The sequence below is a fragment of the Lithobates pipiens genome, unplaced genomic scaffold (genome assembly GCF_037356315.1).
Source record: "Lithobates pipiens isolate NorthernLeopardFrog02 unplaced genomic scaffold, aLitPip1_a1.2 Scaffold_8, whole genome shotgun sequence".
In the NCBI taxonomy this organism is placed as follows: Eukaryota; Metazoa; Chordata; class Amphibia; order Anura; family Ranidae; genus Lithobates; species Lithobates pipiens.
Window position 1 is genome coordinate 627,862,877 of NW_027507903.1, and position 22,255 is coordinate 627,885,131.

At 43.5% G+C, this 22,255-nt stretch overlaps 1 protein-coding gene across 1 annotated transcript; it reads right to left on the minus strand.

The window, feature by feature from the left end:
- Positions 1-1,911: 1,911 nt before the first annotated feature.
- LOC143964007 (olfactory receptor 1468-like) lies at positions 1,912-2,808 on the minus strand. Its single transcript, XM_077473729.1, has one exon. It carries the CDS (start codon positions 2,713-2,715, stop codon positions 1,912-1,914), a length of 804 nt encoding a protein of 267 aa, XP_077329855.1. The 5' UTR covers positions 2,716-2,808.
- Positions 2,809-22,255: the final 19,447 nt, after the last annotated feature.

The window sequence follows — 22,255 nt, forward strand, 5'->3', positions numbered from 1 at the left end:
CCCAAAAAATGCCCACACCAAAGAACTTTTAGCATAACGCACAGAGGCAGCGCCCTGCACAGGCAGAGTTCTGCGGTGTGATTCAGTCAGTGTGCTGCCCCTAAGCTGGCCCCCGGAGGGCATCCTGCCTCGTTGGACATGTGCCTCCTCCTCCTCCTCCTCCTCCTCCTCTCTCCTACCAGGCACCCACGTGGAGTCAGTGCCCTCATCATCCCCTCCCTCTTCATCGCTGTAGCAAACCTGGCAGTATGCTGCAGCTTGTGGAACATGACTGCCAGATTGCTGTCCTTCTTGAGCATCCCCTCTCTCTGCGCTCATGCTACTGCCTTCCTCTAGCTGAGTGTCATCATCAGAGCCTACAAAACACTGGGCATCCTCCTGGAGCATGTACCCAACACTGTGCTCAAAGAGTTCAGGAGACTCCTCAGGAGGACGTGGTGGGTCTAGGGAAGGAGTCACTGATGATGACATTGAGAGGAGGGAAGACGATGCGTTGGCAGCTGCTTTGCTAGTACCCTGAGACTGGGTGAGAGAGGATGAGGAGGATGAAGAGGGCTTGGTCATCCACTCTACCAAGTCGTTGGCATGTTGCGGTTCAACATGTCCAGCTGCCAAAAAGAAGGACAAGCGTGTCCCATGGCCACGTGCTGATGACAATGCACCGCGTCCACGACCAGCACTGTTGTCTCTAGACACAGAGCCCGCTTGCCCTCTTTTATCGGCTCGCACCTGTCTGCCTCTCCTTGCTGGCCTTCCAGACATGGTAATGGCCCGAAGGAAGTTGGGTAAAACAGCAGTTGGGTAGTGTATATTGTGCTGGAGGCACACAACACCCACTAACTCCTGCAGATGCCTTTATTATAGAACACCAGAGATAAAGGGGTATATGCAGATGTATACTGTGCTGTGCTGGAGGCACACACAACTTCCAATAACTCCTGCAGATGGCAAGTGGGCTCAAATAGAGAAGAGCTATGTAGGTGGATATAGCAGTGTGTACTGGGTACAGAGCACGCAGTCAGAATGCACAAGCTCCTAACACTACTGACTGCAAGCTCTATTATAAAAGATAGATCACTAGCTATATAGGTGAGGTGAATATAGCGGTGTATACTGCGGTCAGGGCAAGCAGACAACAACCACTACAGAAGAGCAAGATCGAAAATCAGCCGATAACGATCGGTGTGTACTGTGTTGAAGGTACACAGAACACCCACTAACTGCTTCAGAGGCCAACACACTACACAAGGTCGCCGCGCTGGTGGCCTTATATAGTGTGGGGCGTGTACTACACAGCCTGAGCTATGATTGGCCACAGGCATCCTGCCTGTGGCCAATCATGGCTCTCCTCGCTGCTGGCGCTGTGATTGGCCAAGCATGCGGGGTCACAGTGCATGCTTGGCCAATCATGAGCCAGCAATGCACTGCGATGACGCAGTGCATTGTGGGCCGTGAGCGCCACACGAATTTGCCGCGAACAGCCCATAACATTCGGAATTCGCCGAACGGGCGAACAGCCGATGTTTGAGTCGAACGTATGTTCGACTCGAACACGAAGCTCATCCCTACTCTTGAGTGGCTACATTGAGGGAGCCCTTGAGTAGGTGAGAACAGATAGATTCCCATTCAAGGTCATGAATTTTATATTAAGATCATGTTCCCAAGCTAAACATGAGTTGCTTGAAAAGGCTGAGTAGTCTTTGAATAGTGAAGAATACAATTCCCGAAATGAGGTGTCTTTTTGTTTTTTTTTGGGGTGCATAATACTTCCAGAGTTGTTATATTTTTTGTCCAGTGTTGGGAAGTTTCCGACCTGGTCAAGAAGTGTTTTATTTGCATGTATGTCCACCTTGGGATAAGATAAGGTACTTTCCTATCACACTGATATTTTTAATAAAAAAAATATATATATTATTTTATTTTCTCAATAGCTTTTTTAAAGTCCTTGTTCCTGAACGTGTATATGATGGGATTAAGCAATGGAGTCATTACAGTGTAAAAGAGAGAGAGGACCTTGTTCAGAATATCTAATTGTCCTTTTGTTGGAAACATATACACAGCAACTATAGTCCCATAAAAAATGCAAACTACGGTCAAGTGAGAGCTGCAGGTGGTGAAGGCCTTCCGTCTTCCTGCAAGTGATTTAATTTTGATGATGGCCCAAACAATATAGATATACGATATAACAATTAATATAAAAGGTGCTACGACACAAAAGAAACCTATTACATTGATCTGAATATGAATCCATGAAGTATCAGAGCAGGAAAGCTCAAGTATGGGTTCAAAGTCACAGAAGAAGTGATGAATGATGTTGGGTCCACAGTAGTATAAACTGCACAAGGATGCAGCATCAGACAATATAATTTTGAAACTTAGTACCCATATGATAATCACTGATTTAATACAAATTGATTGGTTCATTATAGAGTTGTAATGCAGGGGCTTACAGATGGCCAAATACCGGTCATAGGACATCACAGTTAGTAGAAAACACTCTGAGGACTCAGCATGGGCAAAGAAGAGGAACTGGATGATACATCCAGCAAGAGACATGGTGCATCCATCATGTAAGATGATATATAGAAGGTTGGGAAGAATATCTGTAGAGAGAATGATATCAAGCAATGATAGTTGGGTGATGAAGAAGTACATGGGAGACTGAAGTGTTTTACTCAGATGATATAAAATCACAATAAAAAGATTTCCAGACATAGTAACACAATAAATGGAAAACAGCCCCAAGAAAAATAGAATCTTTTTGCTTTTTATATTTGTAAATCCTGTTAGTACAATATAGGTTATGTTATTGTGATAATCCACCTGGCAAGAGGATATAAAATACATAATTCTTTAGGTTGTAACCATAACACTGCTATGTTCTACTCCACACAATTCTGGTGTATGGCAAAACAAAAACAGCATTTTAATCTGACATTTATTCTTCCAATTTTGTTATGCTCTTTTTTCAGTATATTACTATTCAGTTGAGTTTTAACCTTTCTGCATACTTCTGTGTTATCTGTAAAACATGGTCATATTGCTCATCTTTGTATCATCATCCATAAAAATACATACTTTACCCACCAAACCTTTAGTTATATCACTTAGGTATAGATTAAATATAACAGGGCCTAGTACAGAGCCTTGTGGTACCCCACTAGTGACTGGTCTCTGTTCCGAGTGAACTCCATTTATGACCGCACTCTGGTATCTATTCTTAAGCCAACTGCATATCCACTGAACCACCCAAGGGTTAACTCCTAGTTTGTACAACATTTGTATTAGATCATTATGTAGAACTGTATAAAATACATTGCAGAATTCAAGATATGGTACAGTATGTCCACAGAACTAAGGTTGGTCCTGATGTTTGAGTCGAACGTATCAAAGGGGAGAGCAACGGGGGCTGGACTTTAAATGAAGTGCGAAATTGCAATAGAGTAAATTGGTGAGCAATTGGGAAAATGTATTGAGTTCATAAAAAGTATAGCATACACATAGTTAAATCAGTTACAATTAATAAAAGACTAACAATACATGATATCAATATATATATATATATATATATATATATATATATATATATATATATATATATATATACAATAATATGAACATTATAAAATTCCACAGTACACCAAATTGAAGTTTATGTAAAACCATAAAACATAGAATAGTGCCTGCATAATGGGTAGCCTCAATATTCTGTAGAGTTGATTATGTATAGCAGCTGTAGGAACTTGAGTATAATTATAAAAAGCACGACTTTAGTAGCTCTACGCATTTCGTGGCTAAACCGCCACTCATCAGGAGCAAGCGTGTACGATAACTAGAAATGAGAAGGGTATAATTATAATAAAATAATGGTTGAAGACATGAAACAAAGGTGGGGTAATAAAAGACCCCACACAGGGTACATGCTTACATATTGGGGTTCACTTGATGGTGGCTGATCGTCGGGCTCCACCAGCCACTCGGAGGCACCACCCCCCGGGGAGCTGAGGTGGACGGGTCAGCGGGGGCAATCTACAGGGCGCTATCCAAGGCAGGTAAGTACCCACGAGGCAAACCTGTGTGGGGAGTGAAAGTGACAAGTGAGGAAGATCGCCAAGAAAACAACAAAAACAAACATGTCTATGCTTGCCTACTCTGTGCAATGGAATGGCCTCAAACCTCCTCTTCGCAGGTCCCCTGCTGGTGTTCCTGTCCCCTTCTTTCGGTTCATTGGCCCCATGGGTGAACCCTCCTAAAGACCATAAAGAGGTTCCAGACATCCTTGAGGTTATGGGATACATGCGTTATTGCTGAACTTAAGTGAGTGGCCAGGATTTCTGATGAGAGAGATATTTTGGGAGGATTTGAAGACTGTTTACACTTTAACCACTTGCCGACCAGCTGCCGCAGTTGTGCTGCGGCAGTATGGCATGACTGGGTGAAACAACGTTATGTTATGTCAATTTGCTCTGTGTCCACCAGGGGCGTGTGCGTGCTGCCGGAGTTGTGCACATGCCCACTGCTCACCCCCAGAGCCAATGCGAGTGCCCGGCGGTCACGATCACTGCCGGGCTCCCGCGATCACTGCTGACACACAAAGAACCGGGATCTGTGTGTGTAAACACACAGTTTCCGGTTTTCTGATGGGAGAAGAGACAGATCGTCTGTTCATACAGCATAGGAACAGCGATCTGTCATCTCCTCTATACAGTCTCCTCCCCCTTCAGTTAGAACACACACTAGGCAATGCAATTAACCCCTTGATCGCCACCTAGTGTTAACTCCTTCCCTGCCAGTGAAATTTTTACAGTAATCAATGCATTTTTATAGCACTGATTGCTGTATAAATGCCAATGGTCCCAACAATGTGTCATAATTGTCCGATGTGTCCGACATAATGTCGCAGTCACTGCCATTACTAGTAATAAAAAAAATATATAATAAAAATGCCATAAAACTATCCCCTATTTTGTAGATGCTATAACTTTTGCGCAAACCAATCAATATACGCTTACTGTGATTATTTTGTTTATAGCACAAAAAATAAAAAACACAGAGGTGATCAAATACCTCCAAAAGAAAGTTTCTATTTGTGGGGAAAAAAAGGACGTAAATTTTGCAATTGTGCAACGTCGCTCGACCGCGCAATTGTTGGTTAAAGTGACGCAGTGCCGAATCGTGAAAAGTGCTCTGGTCAGGAAGGGGGTAAAATCTTCCGTGACTAAAGCGGTTAACAACTTTCCGACCAGGCCAAGCCTATGAGGCAAAGACTCTTCTAGAATCATGATTGGCAATATGCCTCCAAGTAATTGGCTGGGGTGAAATAAATACTCCTAATGCCGCATACACACGAGCGGACTTTCCGGCAGACTAGGTCCGACGGTCTTCCCGACGGACTTTCGGATGAGTTCCGACGGACTTTAGGAATGAACAGACTTGGCCACACACAATCACACCAAAGTCTGAAGGATTCGAACAGTATGACGTACGACCGGACTAGAATAAGGAAGTTCATAGCCAGTAGCCAATAGCTGCCCTAGCAACGGTTTTCGTCCATCGGACTAGCATACAGACGAGCGGATTTCTCAATAGGAACTGGGTCCGGTGGAAAAGTTTGAAACATGTTCTATTTCTAAAGTCCATCAGATTTTAAGACAGCAAAGGTCCGATGGAGCCCACACACAATCTAATTGTCTGACAGATTCGTTCCGTCTGACCTTTGCTGTCGAAAAGTACGGTCGTGTGTATGCAGCATTAGGCTGTCCACAGCCTAGCTGTCCACCAAATTTACATTACTATAAATCAACTAAATACAGTCACAAATTGTATCGAAGCAAAGGTTTTTTTTTTTTTTCTAAATTTTACAGTTCCTATTCTTTAGAAAGCTAGAGTACAAAAGGTTGTCCCCTGACAGTATGCTGTAGACAAAAATCTTTGCCTTATGCTTGGAATTTATGGACTCTCTGAAGAAGTCTGGTACAACCCCTGGCAGTGAGAGCTAATACTTCTTAGCCAGCAAATAGAATGATTTTGCTGAATGTAGAGCTATAAGCCATGTTAGACCTCAGCAGAGAGACAAGGGTTTCCACACAGATAGTTCCTTCTCTGCAGAATACTGTCAGGGGAAAAGCTTTTCTATGTTGTTTGTGGCTTCTTTTCAATGGAAACCAGTCAATACTTGGAACACTTTTTTTTTTTTTGCATATGACTAGAAAGCATTTTGCCGATTTAAAAAATACATTTCAATGGGTCATTAACCTGTTCCGGATCACCTTCTGCTGATTGGCCAGAAGGGGAGCCAAAGTCCCCTCCGTTGTCCGCCGATGTCCGCCGTCCACCCAAGATTATTCCTGGAAGAAGCAGAATGACCATCTGCTAAACAAGGCAGATCGCCATTCCGTCAGAGGGAAAGAGAGAGATCTTGTGTTTCTGCTAAGCAGGAACACGGATCTATTTCTTTCCCCAGTCAAACAACCCCCCACACAGTTAGAAAGCACCTCCTAAGGACACCTAACCCTTTGATGTTAACCCGGTGTTAACCCCATCCCTGCCAGGGTCATTAGTACAATAATGCAGCGTACACATGGTCAGATTTTCCGACGGGAAATGTAGGATGTGAGCTTGTTGTCGGAAAGTCCGACTGTGTGTATGCTCCATCGAAGATTTGCTGTCCGACTTTCCACCAACAAATGTTCTCAAATTTCCCACCAACAAAACTTTGCTGTCTGAAAGTCCGATCGTGTGTACACAAGTCCGTCGCACAAAAGTTCACGCATGCCCGAAATGAAGCAGAAGGAGCCGCCCTGGCTATAGAACTTCCTTTTTTTCGGCTCATCGTACGTCTTCTACATCACCACTAGGGATGAGCCGAACACCCCCCGGTTCGGTTCGCACCAGAACTTTTCGAACGGACCGCAAATTTGTGCAAACTTTAGTACCCCATTGAAGTCTATGGGATTCGAACGTTTGAAATAAAAAGTGCTAATTTTAATGGCTAATATGCAAGATATTGTCCTAAAAAGAGTTTGGGGACCTAGCTCCTGACCCAGGGGACATGGGTCAATGCCTAAAATGTTTTTAAAAATGGCCGTTTTTTCGGGAGCACTGATTTTAATGACGATTAAAGTGAAAAGAAAAAGTGAAATATTCCTTTAAATATCATGCCTGAGGGGTGTCTATAGTATGCCTGTGAAGTGCCATGTGTTTCCCGTGTTTAGAACAGTCCCTGCACAAAATGACATTTAACGGAAAAAAAGTAATTTAAAACTGCTTGTGGTTTTATTGTAATAGCTGGTTCCGGCAATATGGCTAAAAATCATTGAGAAAAATGGCATGGGTAGTCCCCCCTGCCCATTACCAGCCCCTTTGGGTCTTGTACGGATATTAAGGGAACCTTGTACCCATATTAAAAAAGGAAAGACGTGGGGCCCCTAGGCCCTATATACTCAGAACAGCAGTATACAGGCGGTGCAAACAAGACAGGGCCTGTGTAGGTTTGTTGTGTTAAGTAGAATCTGTTTGTAATTTTGAACTGGTACATTTTTAAAGTGTAGCTCCAGTCAAAAATCTATTTTTAAGCTTTTTGGAAAACACAGGGAAGGGTTATCACCCCTGTATAATTTGTTTTGCCGTCCATCTTTTTTCATCTCACTTCCTGTTGTCTCCTTCCATTTTCAAGTAGGAGACATTTGTAAGCTGGATGTTTGAAAGTAGGGGCCTGCCCTATATGCTCTGCAGAAATGGCGGAACAAGGTGTTGGTGTTGCCACAACATTGTAAGCCCTCAAAGTGACTCTTGGTGGGCGCTGGAGCGCCCTGCTGTGAACGATTATATCAAGAATTGTAATTACATGCCATTGTTGAACAGTGGTAGAAAAATTGGGCCTTTGGTGGTTGTGGTGCTGGTGCCACAACACTAAAAGTCCTCACAGTTACTCTCGTTGGGCACAGGAACGGGCCCTGCTGTGAAATATTATATCAAGAACTGTAATTACATGCCCCTGTTAAACAGGGGCTGAAAAATTGGGCCTTAGGCACTGGTGCTGGTGCCACGACACTGCAACCTATCCCATATACTCTAGCTGTAGTGCAGGAATGAGCCCCGCTGCAAAGCATTGCATCAAAAACTGTAATTGAACGCCCCTGTTAAACAGGGGCAGAGAAATTGGGCTGGTGGCATCACCCAGAACCAAAAATGTTCTTCCAAGATATCAGCGGAGGAGTAAGAGGATAGACAATCAACATAACAGGACAGTCACTCAGCATCAGCATAGGCAGTCTTGAAGGGATGTGATATTTCAAAAAAAAAATATTCGGTTACATCAGCTTCAGGTGCTTGGTAGCTGTGGGTGATCCAAGACTGATTCATCTTTTTGAAGGGCAGTCGATCAACCGAGTCCGTGGACAGGCGCACCCTGTGATCGGTAACAAAGCCACCTGCAGCACTGAAGGTGCGTTCCGAAAGAACACTTAATGCAGGACAGGCCAGTAGCTCCATTGCATACTGTGCAAGCTCTGGCCAGTGATCCATCCTCAATACCCAGTAAGCCAGAGGATTTTCGGTGGGAAAGGTGTCCAAGTCTGACCTTGCCCCTAGGTATTCCTACACCATATAAATCAGACGCTGGAGATGGTTGCTGGAACCGTTCATACCTTGGGGCTGCGGACTAAAAAATTGTCTGAACGCATCAGTCAGACGGCCACCTTCTCCACCACTTCTGACTGATGCCTCAGCAACACGTTGTCCAGGACCAGGGGTTTGTAACCTCACAGTCTCTGGGAACGCCTTGCACAGACCTTTCTGCAAGGCCTCCCGGAGATGTCTCATCCTCTGCTCCCTCTGTGATGGCAAGATAAGGTCTGCAACCTTACCCTTGTACCGTGGATCAAGGAGAGTGGCCAGACAGTAATGGTCCCTCTCCTCAATCTGAAGAATACGAGGATCCTTCCGCAGGCTTTGTAGGATCATGGAGGCCATGCAGCATAGGTTAACTGAGGCATTCAGTCCGGAGTCCTCTATGTCACTAAGGACAACATGATCCGCAGCTACCTCCTCCCAGCCACGTATAAGTCCACGGGTTTCTTGGGACTGTAAATCATCCCTACAAGACTGCTGCTGCTGATGCTGAATGCCAGCCTCCACCTCCATGCTGACACACTCATCCTCCTCCTCCTCCTCCTGCTCGTCCTCTTTCTGTGTGATGGGTGAGACAGCAGGAACACTGTCTGGATAAAGGGGGCCTTGAGAGGCAAGGAAGTCCTCCTCTTCCTGCCTCTGTTCTGCCTCAAGTGCCCTGTCCATTATTCCACGCAGCGTATGCTCCAAGAGGTGGACAAGAGGTACAGTGTCACTAATGCATGGACTGTCACTGCTCACCATCCTTTTGGCCTCCTCAAACACTGACAGGACAGTGCATGCATCCCTGATCATGCCCCACTGGCATGGTGAGAAAAAACCGAGCTCCCCTGACCCTTTCCTGGTGCCGTAGTCGCACAGGTACTCATTGATGGCCCTCTGCTGCGTGTGCAGCCGCTGCAGCATGGCCAACGTTGAGTTCCACCTGGTGGGCATGTCACATATAAGGTGGTTCTTGGGCAGGTTCAACTCCTTTTGGAGCTCAGCCAGCTGAGCACAGGCATTAAATTATCGGTGGAAATGCACACAGATTTTCCTGGCCTGCTTCAGGACATCCTGTAAGCCCGGGTACCTGCCCAAGATCCGCTGCACCACCAGGTTAAGGACGTGAGCCACACAGGGCACATGAGTCAGTTGTCCCTTTCGGAGGGGGGAGAGGAGGTTGGTGCCATTGTCGCAAACCACCAATCCTGGCTTAAGCTGGCATGGTGTCAACCACCTCTCGGCCTGCCCCTGCAGAGCTACCAAAATATCTGCCCATGTGGCTCCTGTCCCCCAAACAAACTAGCGCAAGCACAGCATGGCCTCGTTTTACCTGCGTACTTGCATAGCCCCTTGAACGCCTATGGAGCGCCGCTGGTTCTGAAGACAGAGCACAGGAAGAAGAAGAGGAGGGGGTGGAGGAGAGAGGTGTGTCACAATCAGTAGTAGCATTTTGGAGGCGTGGTGGTGGAACAACCTCCAACACTACTGCACCTTGTCCTGCATCCTTTCCAGCTGCCAGAAGAGTGACCCAATGGGCCGTGAAAGACAGGTAACGTCCCTGTCCATGCCTACTGGACCATGAGTCAGCAGTAATATGCACCTTACCGCTGACCGCCCTGTCCAGTGAGGCAAGGACATTGCCTTCCACATGTCGGTAGAGAGCCGGATTCGCCTTCCATGAGAAAAAGTGGCGTTTGGCGTCTGCCACTGAGGAACCACACATTGCACAAACTCACGGAAGGAGGCCGAGTCTACCAACTTAAAAGGCAGCAGTTGAAGTGCTAGCAATTTAGCCAGCTAGCATTCAACCGCTGGGCATGCGGATAGCTGGGAGTGAACTTCTTTCGACGGCCCAGCAGCTGGGGCAGGGAAATTTGCCTGCTATAATCGGACGTGGGTGTACTGCTAGCAGAGTGCCCAGAAGCACATGGCTGTGACACACCTAATTCTACATCTTCATTCCTCTCAGCGCAGGTTTCAGAGAGGACTGAAGGTCTAGTGGGGTTGGAGATCCCAGCTGATGAAGAGCAAGGAGAGGTCCACTTTGTTCTTTGGCGTGGGTCTTTGAGGTACGCTTGCCAACAAGCTGCATGGCAGGTCAACATATGTCTGGTCAAGCATGTGGTGCCCAAGCGGCTGATGTTTTGGCCACACGAGATACGTTTGAGACATATGTTGTAAATAGCAGCAGTGCGATCTGATGCAATCGTCTCAAAAAAGGCCCACACCAAAGAACTTTTAGAATAACGCGCAGAGACAGCGCCCTGCACAGGCAGAGCTCTGCGGTGTGATTCAGTCGGTGTGCTGCCCCTAAGCTGGCCCCCGGAGGGCATCCTGCCTCATTAGAGATGTGCCTCCTTCTCCTCCCCCTCCTGCTCTCTCCTCCCCTCCCTCTTCATCACTGGAGCAAACCTGGTAGTATGCTGCAGCTTGTGGAACATGACTGCCAGATTTCTGTCCTTCTTGAGCATCCCCTCTCTCTGCGCTCACACTACTGCCTTCCTCTAGCTGAGTATCATCATCAGAGCCTACAAAACACTGGGCATCCTCCTGGAGCATGTACCCAACACTGTGCTCAAAGAGTTCAGGAGACTCCTCAGGAGGACGTGGTGGGTCTAGGGAAGGAGTCACTGATGATGACATTGAGACGAGGGAAGACGATGCATTGGCAGCTGCTTTGCTAGTACCCTGAGCCTGGGTGAGAGAGGATGAGGAGGATGAAGAGGGCTTGGTCATCCACTCTACCAAGTCTTCGGCATGATGCGGCTGAACATGTCCAGCTGCTGAAAATAAGGACAAGCGTGTCCCATGGCCACGTGCTGATGACAATGCACCGCATCCACAACCAGCACTGTTGTCTCTAGACACAGAGCCTGCTTGCCCTCTTTTATCGGCTCGTGCCTGTCTGCCTCTCCTTGTTGGCTTTCCAGACATGGTAATGGCCTCAAGGGAGATGGGAAAACCAGCAATTGGGTAGTGTATATTGTGCTGGAGGCACACAACTCCCACTAACTCCTGCAGATGCCTTTATTATAGAACAACAGGAATTAAAGGGTAGATACCGGTGTATACTGTGCTGTGCTGGAGGTACACAACACCAACTAACTCCTGCAGATGGCAGATGGTTCAATTAGAGAAGAGCAAAATAGGTGGATAATGGTGTATACTGCGGTCAGGGCACACAGACAACACCCACAAACTTCTACAGCTGACTGAAAGCTGAATTACAGAAGAGCAATATAACTATATAGGTGGATAATGGTGTATACTGTGGTCAGGGCACACAGACAACACCCACAAACTCCTACAGCTGACTGAAAGTTGAATTACAGAAGAGCAATATAGCTAGCTATATAGGTGGATAATGGTGTATACTGCGGTCAGGGCACACAGACAACACCCACAAACTCCTACAGCTGACTGAAAGTGCAGTGCATTGTGGGCTGTGAGCGCCACACGAATTTGGCGCGAACGGCCCATAATGTTCGGTATTCGCCGAACGTGCGAACAGCCAATGTTCCAGTCGAATGTACGCTCGACTCGAACACCAAGCTCATCCCTAATCACCAGTCCGTAATCGCAGTCCCACTATTACTAGCAAAAATAAACAAAAAAAGATTTCATAAAAATATCCCATCGATTGTAGACATTATAATTTTTGCGTAAACATACACTTATTTGGATTTTTTTTTTTACCAAAAATATGTAGCTCAATACATATTGGCCTAAAGTGATGAAGAAATTAGATTTTTTTTTACATTTTATTTATTCGAAGTGTGTTATAGCAGAAAGTAAAAAAATATTGTTTTGTTTTTTTTTCAAAATTGTCGGTCTTTTTGGTTTATAGCACAAAAAAATAAAAACTGTAGAGGTGATCAAATACCACCAAAAGAAAGCTCTATTTGTGGAGAAAAAAGGACATATATTTTATTTGGGTACAGCGTCACACAACCATGCAATTGTTTTTTAACCACTTAAAGAGGGATTCCACCTACAAAAAAAATATTAAAAGACAGCAGCTATAAATGCTACAGCTGCTGACTTTTAATAAATAGACACTCACCTGTCCCAGGGTCCAGCGATGTCGGCAGCCAAGACCAAACGATCGCTCGGCTCTCGGCAGCTGCCGCCACCATTCTAGGTGAGGGACTCAGAAAGTGAAGCATTGTGGCTTCACTCCCAGGTGCCCTACTGCGCATGCGCGAGTCACGCAGCGCACTAGGAAAGGTCTGCGCTGTCTCTGGGACCCGTGTGTGTCCCAGCAGACAGTGCGCGGGACAAGAAACGGCATAGACTCCTGTGGGAGTCTATGCCCGGAAGTGGGTGCAAATACCTGTCTTAGACACGTATCTGCACCCCCTCCCCCCTGAAAGGTGCCAACTGTAACACCGGAGAGGGAGAGGGTTCCGATGAGCGGAAGTTCCATTTTAGGGTGGAACTCTGCTTTAAGGACCGAGCCTCTTTCTGAGATTTGTTGTTTACAGGTTAAAAACTGTTTTTTTTTTTTGCTAGAAAATAACTTAGAACCTCCAAACTTTATACATTTTTTTCTAACACCCTAGAGATTAAAATGGAGGTCGTTGCAATCATTTCTGTCACACCATATTTGCGCAGTGGTCTTGCAAGCGCACTTTCTTTGGACAAAATACACTTTTTTGAATTAAAAAAATAAGACAACAGTAAAGTTACCCCAATTTTATTATATTGGGAAAGATAATGTTACACTGAGTAAATTGCCATGCTTCAAAATTGCACCGATCATGTAACGGCGACAAACTTTTACACTTACAAATCTCCATAGGCAACGTTTAAAAAATTCTACATGTTTAATCTTTTAAGTTACAGAGGAGGTCTAGGGCTAGAATTATTGCTCTTGCTCTGCCGATCACAGCGATACCTCACATGTGTGGTTTGAACAACGGTTTCATATGCGGACGGTACTCACGTATGCGTTCGCTTCTGCACGCGAGCTTGACGGGACGGGGCATGTTTTAAAATGTTATGGAGATAGGTGGGGGCCATCTTCCCCTCACTTCCCCTCAATTTCTGATCTACATTCCTAATTGTAAAATGTATTGTCTATCTAGCTAATCACCTACCAATCAATCAATATATCTGCACTAGATGAATCAAGGGCATGAAATTGATATTACCAGTGCCCCTTTCTATTTTATTATCTAATATTTATAGTTTTGGTATGTATTGAGGCTTTTTAGCCCTTTTCTGATATAATTAAGTTTTCTTACAGTGGTTCAAAAACATCTTATTTTATATTTATTTTTACCTTTTGTTCCTTAGTTTTTAAGAGGCCTTCCTTAAAAGCCCTCTGCACCTAATTACTTGGCTGTTTGCGGCTGTCGCCCTCTGACGCTGGACTACATTGATCTTGTCCCACGGGCCTGGCAGGATATGTTTAGGGCTATGGGAACCTTGGGGTGTTATTCCCATTATATGGTAGCTCCTTTTTTTGATGGGGTTGGGTCATTGGGGGAATATGGGCTGGACATTGGGTACCATGCAGATCAATCATTTTGTGATATGTATTTATATTATATTGATGTTTATTTTTATTTTTTTTGTGAATGTTTCTTCTTCTTTCTTTAGAGCCACATTTTTCTGTTATATTCTATACCCCTGATGAAGCCAATGTTTTGGCGAAACTAGTAGGGAAGAATTGACCTGCTACTAAGACTTACCATCAGCATTTTTGGTCAACAGAATAACCATATAGTGCTCCATTTCTATACTGTGGTTCAACATTTTGTAACGTTTGGTTTTAAACTTCTTGTAATAAAATGTAATATATTTCTACTATATCTATTGTGTTATCGTTGGCACCACTATAATCCCCCCTTCCTTGTTCCTCATTATACCTCAGATATGAAGTTAAGATAATTAGACATTAGCAAGTAACAGTATACAAAAAGTAAGGAATATGGGGCGTGACTGGCACGAACGGCGGATGGCTGCCTAAGAAAGGAGTTCTGGATCCCTGACAAAGACGCCAGCAACAAACGGAGGCACAGAGCACCGATCAACCTCTCTTAACTTATACGCAGAACCCTGACAACAGCGGCTACTTCCCGGAGTCGTCGCGGAAACAACAGAGAGACTGTAAGCCGAAAAAACATACAGCTTACTTTTACTGGCCTGAGGGTGGAGGAGGTCAAGATGGCGCTGGCAGCTCGGCCTCCTCCTTCACGCCAAGCTGCAATCACTACTCAGACCTTCCTGATGCCGGTGGAGGTACTGGGTGATCCTCTCCCAGAAGTGCTTCTCCACTCCACACCCCTCCCTGCTCAAGCCCAGCTAAAGCAAGAATGAGACTGGACCCAGCAGCTACAGATGCAGAGGTGAGCCATACACTATTCCCCAGCCACAGAACAAGAAGAGCTTCAATACTGTTTTTTTATTTATTTATTTTTTAAATTGCTGTTTTTTTTTTTTTTTTTATAGCACAAAAAAGTTAAAACTGCAGAGGTGATCAAATACCACCAAAAGAAAGCTCTATTTGTGGGAAAAAAAGGACATCAATTTTATTTGGGTACAGTGTCGCACAAGCCCGCAATTGTCAGTTAAAGTAACGCAGTGCTGCATCGCAAAAAATAATAAGTTAATTAGTGTGCAATATTTCAAGTTTACTTGATTTAACCACTTCAGCCCCGGAAGGATTTACCCCCTTCCTGACCAGAGCACTTTTTTTCGATTTGGCATTGCGTTTCTTTAACTGACTTGCGCGGTCGTGCGACGTGGCTCCCAAACAAAATTGACGTCCTTTTTTTCCCCACAAACAGAGCTTTCTTTTGGTGTTATTTAATCACCTCTGCAGTTTTTATTTTTTGCTCAATAAACAAAAAAAGACAGACAATTTTGAAGAAAAAGCAATATTTTTTACTTTTTTTAAATATTCCCCAAATATATATAAAAAAAACATTTTTTTCCTCAGTTTAGGCCAATATGTATTCTTCTATATATTTTTGATTAAAAAAAATGATTGATTTTTATCGTGACTGCGACATTATTTCGGACACATCGGACACTTTTGACACTATTTTGGGACCATTGGCATTTATACAGCGATCAGTGCTATAAAAATGCATTGATTACTGTGTAAATGACACAAACAGGGAAGGGGTTAACCACTAGGGGACAATCAAGGGGTTAAGTGTGTCCTAGGGAGTGATTCTAACTGTGGGGGGGGTGGGCTACTACTCACATGACAGCTATCACTGCTCCCGATGACTGAGAGCAGGGATCTCAGTCATGTATAAAAGGTAAAAAAAAAAATGGGCTAATCAAAAATTATTAAATTGGATCAATCTTATAGCAGAAATTAATGTGGGATAAACACAAATAGAAATAAATAGAGAAAATGGTGCTATTGTAGTCCAATGTAACTAGGCAGAATGGGGAAATACCTTGTTTACATAGGCATCTCCCCGTTCTGCCGCTCCGTGACACCATTGAGGGCACCTGGCGGACATTGAGTCTACGGGACCTGGGAGTCTATGGGACCCGTGGTCACGGTCATGGAGCTCGTGGTGCGCCCACAATGCCGCATCTTAAATGTACGCCCATTTGCCCAGCCGTGCCATTGTGCCAATGTATATCGTCGTGCACTGCTCGGCAAGGGGTTAAACTTGAACATACTTTTGAATAATTTGATTTTATCCCTGAGCATTAATAAAGACAATAAATAATAAAAGACATGGGTATTTTTGTTAAAGGAAGGAAGAAAAGACAGCAGATAGGAAGTTAGATAATTAGACATTGGCAAGTAATAATATAGGTACAAAAAGTAAGGAATATTGTAACAATACACAGAACCGGGGAAGCTCAGATTTCAAAGCATAATGCAATCTTTTTTGGCATTAGTTGAGTTGAGTTTAAAAATTATGGTATAATAATTGGAATTGGGTGGTTCTGAAGCAGATATAATGTTACATCTTATTATACGTCTACAGTTCTTCATCTGGGCAAAACTTTTCTTGCCCCCCCCCCATACAATTTCACTCTCCACCTGCTCTGAGATATAAAATAAGCAGCACTTAAAATCAGTTTACTGTATCAGATCAGGTATCAATTGTGACTGGTTGCCAGAGGCTACAGCATATCATTACCGCTTACTGACTGGTTGCTAGAGGTTACAGCAAAAAAAAGGCTCTCTGATTAATTTCTAGAGGTTACAGCACATGATTTCTGCTTGTTGTTTGGTTTCTCAAGATTACTGTACAATAATACAGCTCATTGGTTGCTAGAGGTTACAGCACGTGATTTCTGCTTGTTGATTGGTTGCTCAAGATTACTGTACAATAATACTGATCATTGGTTGCTAGAGGTTACAGCATGTGATTTCTGCTTGTTGATTGGTTACTCAAGATTACTGTACAATAATACTGCTCATTCGTTCTTAGAGGTTACAGCACGTGATTTCTGCTTGTTAATTGGTTGCTCAAGATTACTGTACAATAATAATGTTCATTGGTTTCTAGCGGTTACAGCACATGATTTCTGCTTGTTGATAGGTTGCTAAAGATCACTGTACAATAATACTGCTCATTGGTTGCTAGAGGTTACAGCACATCTTCTCCTAACTTCAGGGGGGGCATGATATACATATGAATGCCGCCTTTATGTACATATCAATGCAGCTGGCCTCAGCTATTTACATATGTATGCCGACTATTTACATGTAAACACAGGGTCTGCAGGTAAGTCATCTGCACACAACAATAGGGCAGAGCTGGGCAGCATTAATAGCAGCACTTCACGCTGAGATATGGGGACACAGCACAGGACTAAAACTTCAAGGTACGAGGGAATTTAAACCAGGATAGTTGGCAAGTATGAGGCAGCTGCTTTGGACCCAACAACAATGACAGGGCTCTTTTGCCCTTCCTTAAAGACGGCCCTGGCTGTATGGAAACACAAAACAGGAATTATATGACGTGTCTGTGTTTTAATTTAACTTCAAACAATTGTTATATACTGCACCTCAATTCCATGCAAATTTTTAGGGATGACGTCTGGGTGTGATAGTTTTGTTTGAAAATCTCCGGAAAACAATGTCAGATCAGCCATTAAATATTTTAGTGTAAATAATATTCCACTTACAGGAAATTATTTGTATCTGTTATTTACTGAGTTGATACGAATCCCTTTTATACATTTACTCCTCCTCGGAGGCTATTTTTTTTTTTTTACATTGCTAATTTATCTAAAAGCTAATAATCTTTTAGGAATGTTTTTTTTTTAGACTGTATTTCTCCTGACACACACCCTTTGTTATTCATAATTTGAAAGCAGTAGGGAATTCCATCTTTAGTGTTACAGGTTTTATCCACTCAATAATGTTCTACCAAAACAAATTGCAAGCTTCAACTACAAGGACAATATTGGTTGTGATATTTTATTGTTTATATTTCTTATATAGATATGGAATGTAGGATTCTTTGCAATGGGTTATCAGTTTGTTAGTACCATCAACATTGTCTTTGAGGATTTTCATTGATCCAAGTCATGGTAAAGCTAGAAATAGGGACATTCAACAGGATTTGCACACAAAAAAAAAAAAATATTTAGTCCACGGGACTTTTAAAGAGCCACATCTCAAACAAAATGTATAAAAAAACTTGATTCTTTTTTTAACATACATTTAAAAACCACATACAATATAACAACTATTAATAGTTATCAATGCATAAATAGTGCATAGTGAAAAAAAAAACTTTTTTGATAGGACTTACAAGTGTCATAAAGATATCATCATCAATCTGGAGCAACTGTGCAACTAATATCAACAGGTTTCGCTAGACAACTCTTGCTTCTTCAGGAGAGGCACATGGGAGTATCTGGAGATAAAGAACATGAATAAATAAAGAGGGAGAGAAAAAAATTGCTTGAAAAAATTAAAATAAAATATATATGTATTGTGACACCAATACAGTGCTAAAAAAACATGCACTGTCACTGTACTAATGACACTGGCAGGGAAGGGATTAACCACGTAAAGACGTACTGCGGTAGGCCGGCTCTATTGCACAAAACATCCTACCTGTACATTGCTTCATGCAATAGATACTGGGGGCACAAGTGTGCCGATTGGACAGAGGTGGAGCCAATCAGTGGGTCCGCCACACCCGATATCCCCCGAACCCAATGGCCACCCGCGATCATTCCCCACAGAGGCAGAACAGAGATCTGCCTATGTAAACAAGGCAGAGCGCCGTTCTGACAGGGAAGAAGATAAAGATCTTGTGTTCCTGCTAAGCAGGAACACGGATCTCTGTCTTCATCAGTCCATCCCACATGCAATTAGAAAGCACCTCTTAGGTACACAGTTAACCCTTTCATTGCCCCTGATGTTAACCCCTTCCCTGCCAGTGTCATTAGTACAATAATGCCCCATACACATGGTCGGTCTTTCTGACGACAAAATCCATCTTATTTTTTCTGAAGGATTTTGGTCCAAACTTGTGTTGCATACACACGGTCGCACAAAGTTTTCGGAAAATCCAATCATTCTGAACGTGGTGACGTAGAACACGTATGACGGGACTGTAAATGGGCCAGTAGACAATAGCTTTTGTCTGGTAATTTATTCTGAGCATGCGTGGCACTTTGTCTGTCCGAATTGTCTACACGCGATCGGAATTTAAACAATTGGATTTTGTTGAAAATTTTAGATCCAGCTATCAAACTTTGTGTGTCGGAAATTCCGATGGAAAAAGTCCGATGGAGCCCACACACACAATCAGATTTTTTCAAGTCACTAATCACCAAAATGTGACGAAAGAACCTTGCACCCAATAGATCAGAACTCACCACCATGATCAATCTGCACTAGACTTATGAAAAAAAACACTTGCTCTTATGTCCAATAACTTACCCAAATTTGAACATGCATTGAAGTATAGTATATGATCCATCTGCTTGACTATAACTGATATGTTCCAGTGTTTTGGACCAGGGTGGTGCTCTGGACATAGCAGATCTTGATTTCAGCAAAACATTTGTTTAAATGATTTGTACTGAGGTCTTGAACATACATAGTAAAAGTATAAAGACAAACATAAACTTCAATATTTCCTGTCATACCTGGATATTATGGCTATAGGCATGCATAGTCAAGATGTGTGTCAAACATTGGATTCGGTCTGACACCCAAACATGCGGCAAGGATATTGCTCCCCTCCCAAACACCCCAACTGGGAACAAACTGTGTATTGGGGTGGGAAGTAATAGTGCTTGCCTTAGTCGGAACGTAGGCTGCGTTATTTAACATAGTCCTGAATTTGCCGGAGGTTATCAGAAATATGATGGTTACCAACATTCACAGAAATTAGTATGAATAGCCCTTATGGGATATGTGATATCAATCAGATCAAGTGTAACTATATAATAAGGTTATTTTGAGTGGTCTTTGCTTAATAACATCAATGAAACCTGCATAACAATACTAAATATAAGCTGCCTAAGGCTCAAGGATAGTCAGTAAACTATAATGACATGACACTGATAATGTTAGTGTCCAAACAAAAAAGTAGAAACCAGAGTTGCCCTTGGGTGGTCCTTGCACTCGCCCACCGATGTAGCAGAAATAAGAGCTGTGCTGGAGATATCTCAGTAGACGATGTGGAGTACCCCCTCCAGGGGAAAGTTAGGTTTTTCAGACATCACCTACATTGAGTACCTGCAGGGATCATTCCTGGGGGTCCAAGGGAATGGGTAGGATTTTTCAACAGGTCATGTTATCTGTAGTCGGTCTTGTTGACCTAGTGCCGAGGGTCCATAACTGCTGAACCTTTAGGACAGAGCCCACAAGCCCCAAGGGTCATGATCCATAACCAAGAACCAAAAGCTGTAGTTATGAAGTCAGATCATTAATCTTAATTTGGTCTGGCTAATACAAGAAGAGAAGTGAGGTTAGGTAGAAAGAAGGAAAAAAGTTTGGAAAGGGGAGAAGAGCATTAAAAGTGGTAGAGCGGTAGAGATGAACTCACATGGAGAGCTAATGGTGCAGGTGCCTGGGGGGGGGGGGGGGGGGCAAGATTAGGCTACTCCCTGCTGGGGTTATAGAGCTATTCTGACATAACAGGCCCAGGGTTCCCAGATTAGTTCAAATTTCTCCGAAATGTCAAAGATGATGCTGGAGATCTTTTCCTGGGACATGATCCAGGATATTTTTGTTTGGGCAAATGGAAAGAAACGGAGGGAGATTTCCAGACCCGTGTGATTGTTAGTTTGGCCCCAAGAGTATATAGAAGATTAGGGCTTGGGAATATTTGGAGATTTGAGATGGGTGGTGGAAAGACGTGTGAATTCCTTCTGTTCTACCTGTTCCTTTTAACCACTTCAGCCCCGGACCATTTTGCTGGCCAAAGACCAGACCACTTTTTGCGATTCGGCACTGCATCGCTTTAACTGACAATTGCGCAGTCATGCGACGTGGCTCCCAAACAAAATTGACATCCTTTTTTTCCCCACAAATAGAGCTTTATTTTGGTGGTATTTGATCACCCCTGCGGTTTTTATTGTTTGCGCTATAAACAAAAATAGAGCAACAATTTTGAAAAAAACACATTATTTTTAACTTTTTGTTATAATAAATATCCCCAAAAATATATATAAAAACATTTTCCCTCAGTTTGGGCCAATACGTATTCTTCTACATATTTTTGGTAAAAAAACAACAACGCAATAAGCGATTATTGATTGGTTTGTGCAAAAGTTATAGCGTTTACAAAATAGGGGATCGTTTTATGGCATTTTTATTAATATTTTTTTTTTTACTAGTAATGGCGGCGATCAGCGATTTTTATTGTGACTGCGACATCATGGCGGACATATCGGATATTTTTGACACATTTTTGGGACCATTGTCATTTATACAGCAATCACTGCTATACAAATGCAGTGATTCCTGTGTAAATGACACTGGCAGTGAAAGGGTTAACCAGTGGGTGGCAGTGTAGGGGTTAAGTGTTCCTAGGGGTGTGTTACTAACTGTGGGGGGCTGGGTTTTCATTTAGTGAACACTGATCTCTCCTCCAATCACATGGAGCAGAGATCAGCGTCACTTGTTGCTAGGCAGAACGGGGAGAAGCTGTTTACAACAGCATCTCCCAGTTCAGCCGCCCCGTGAGACGATCGCGGGTATGCCCACAGCAATCGAGCAGCGACCGGACTCACAGGGGTCCCAACCAGCACGGCGGCAGGGCGGCATTTAAGATTGGACGTACCTGTACGCCAATATGCCTGCCCGTGCCATTCTGCCGACGTACATCGGCGTGCGCTGGTCGGGAACTGGTTAAAACAAACATAACATTTATCAAAAGGAGCTTAGAGCATGGAGAGGTGAAGGAAGGAGTTCTGTACAGCTGACCTGATAAATAATCTTCAGGTCAGATTGTGTGATTATCTGAAGAGATAATTTTTAGGAAAACACATGAGAATTTGATGATTTGGAGAGTGCTACACGGCATGTAAAAGCAAATTCCAGAGAAGGACAGAGACTTATGATAGGTATTTATCATCTGCCAGTATCTTTGATGAAAGCTTGGTGGTTTCTTATTATTTTCTAGCAATCTATCTATATATCTCTGGTGGCAAGAAAAACCTATACCTATACATTATGAAA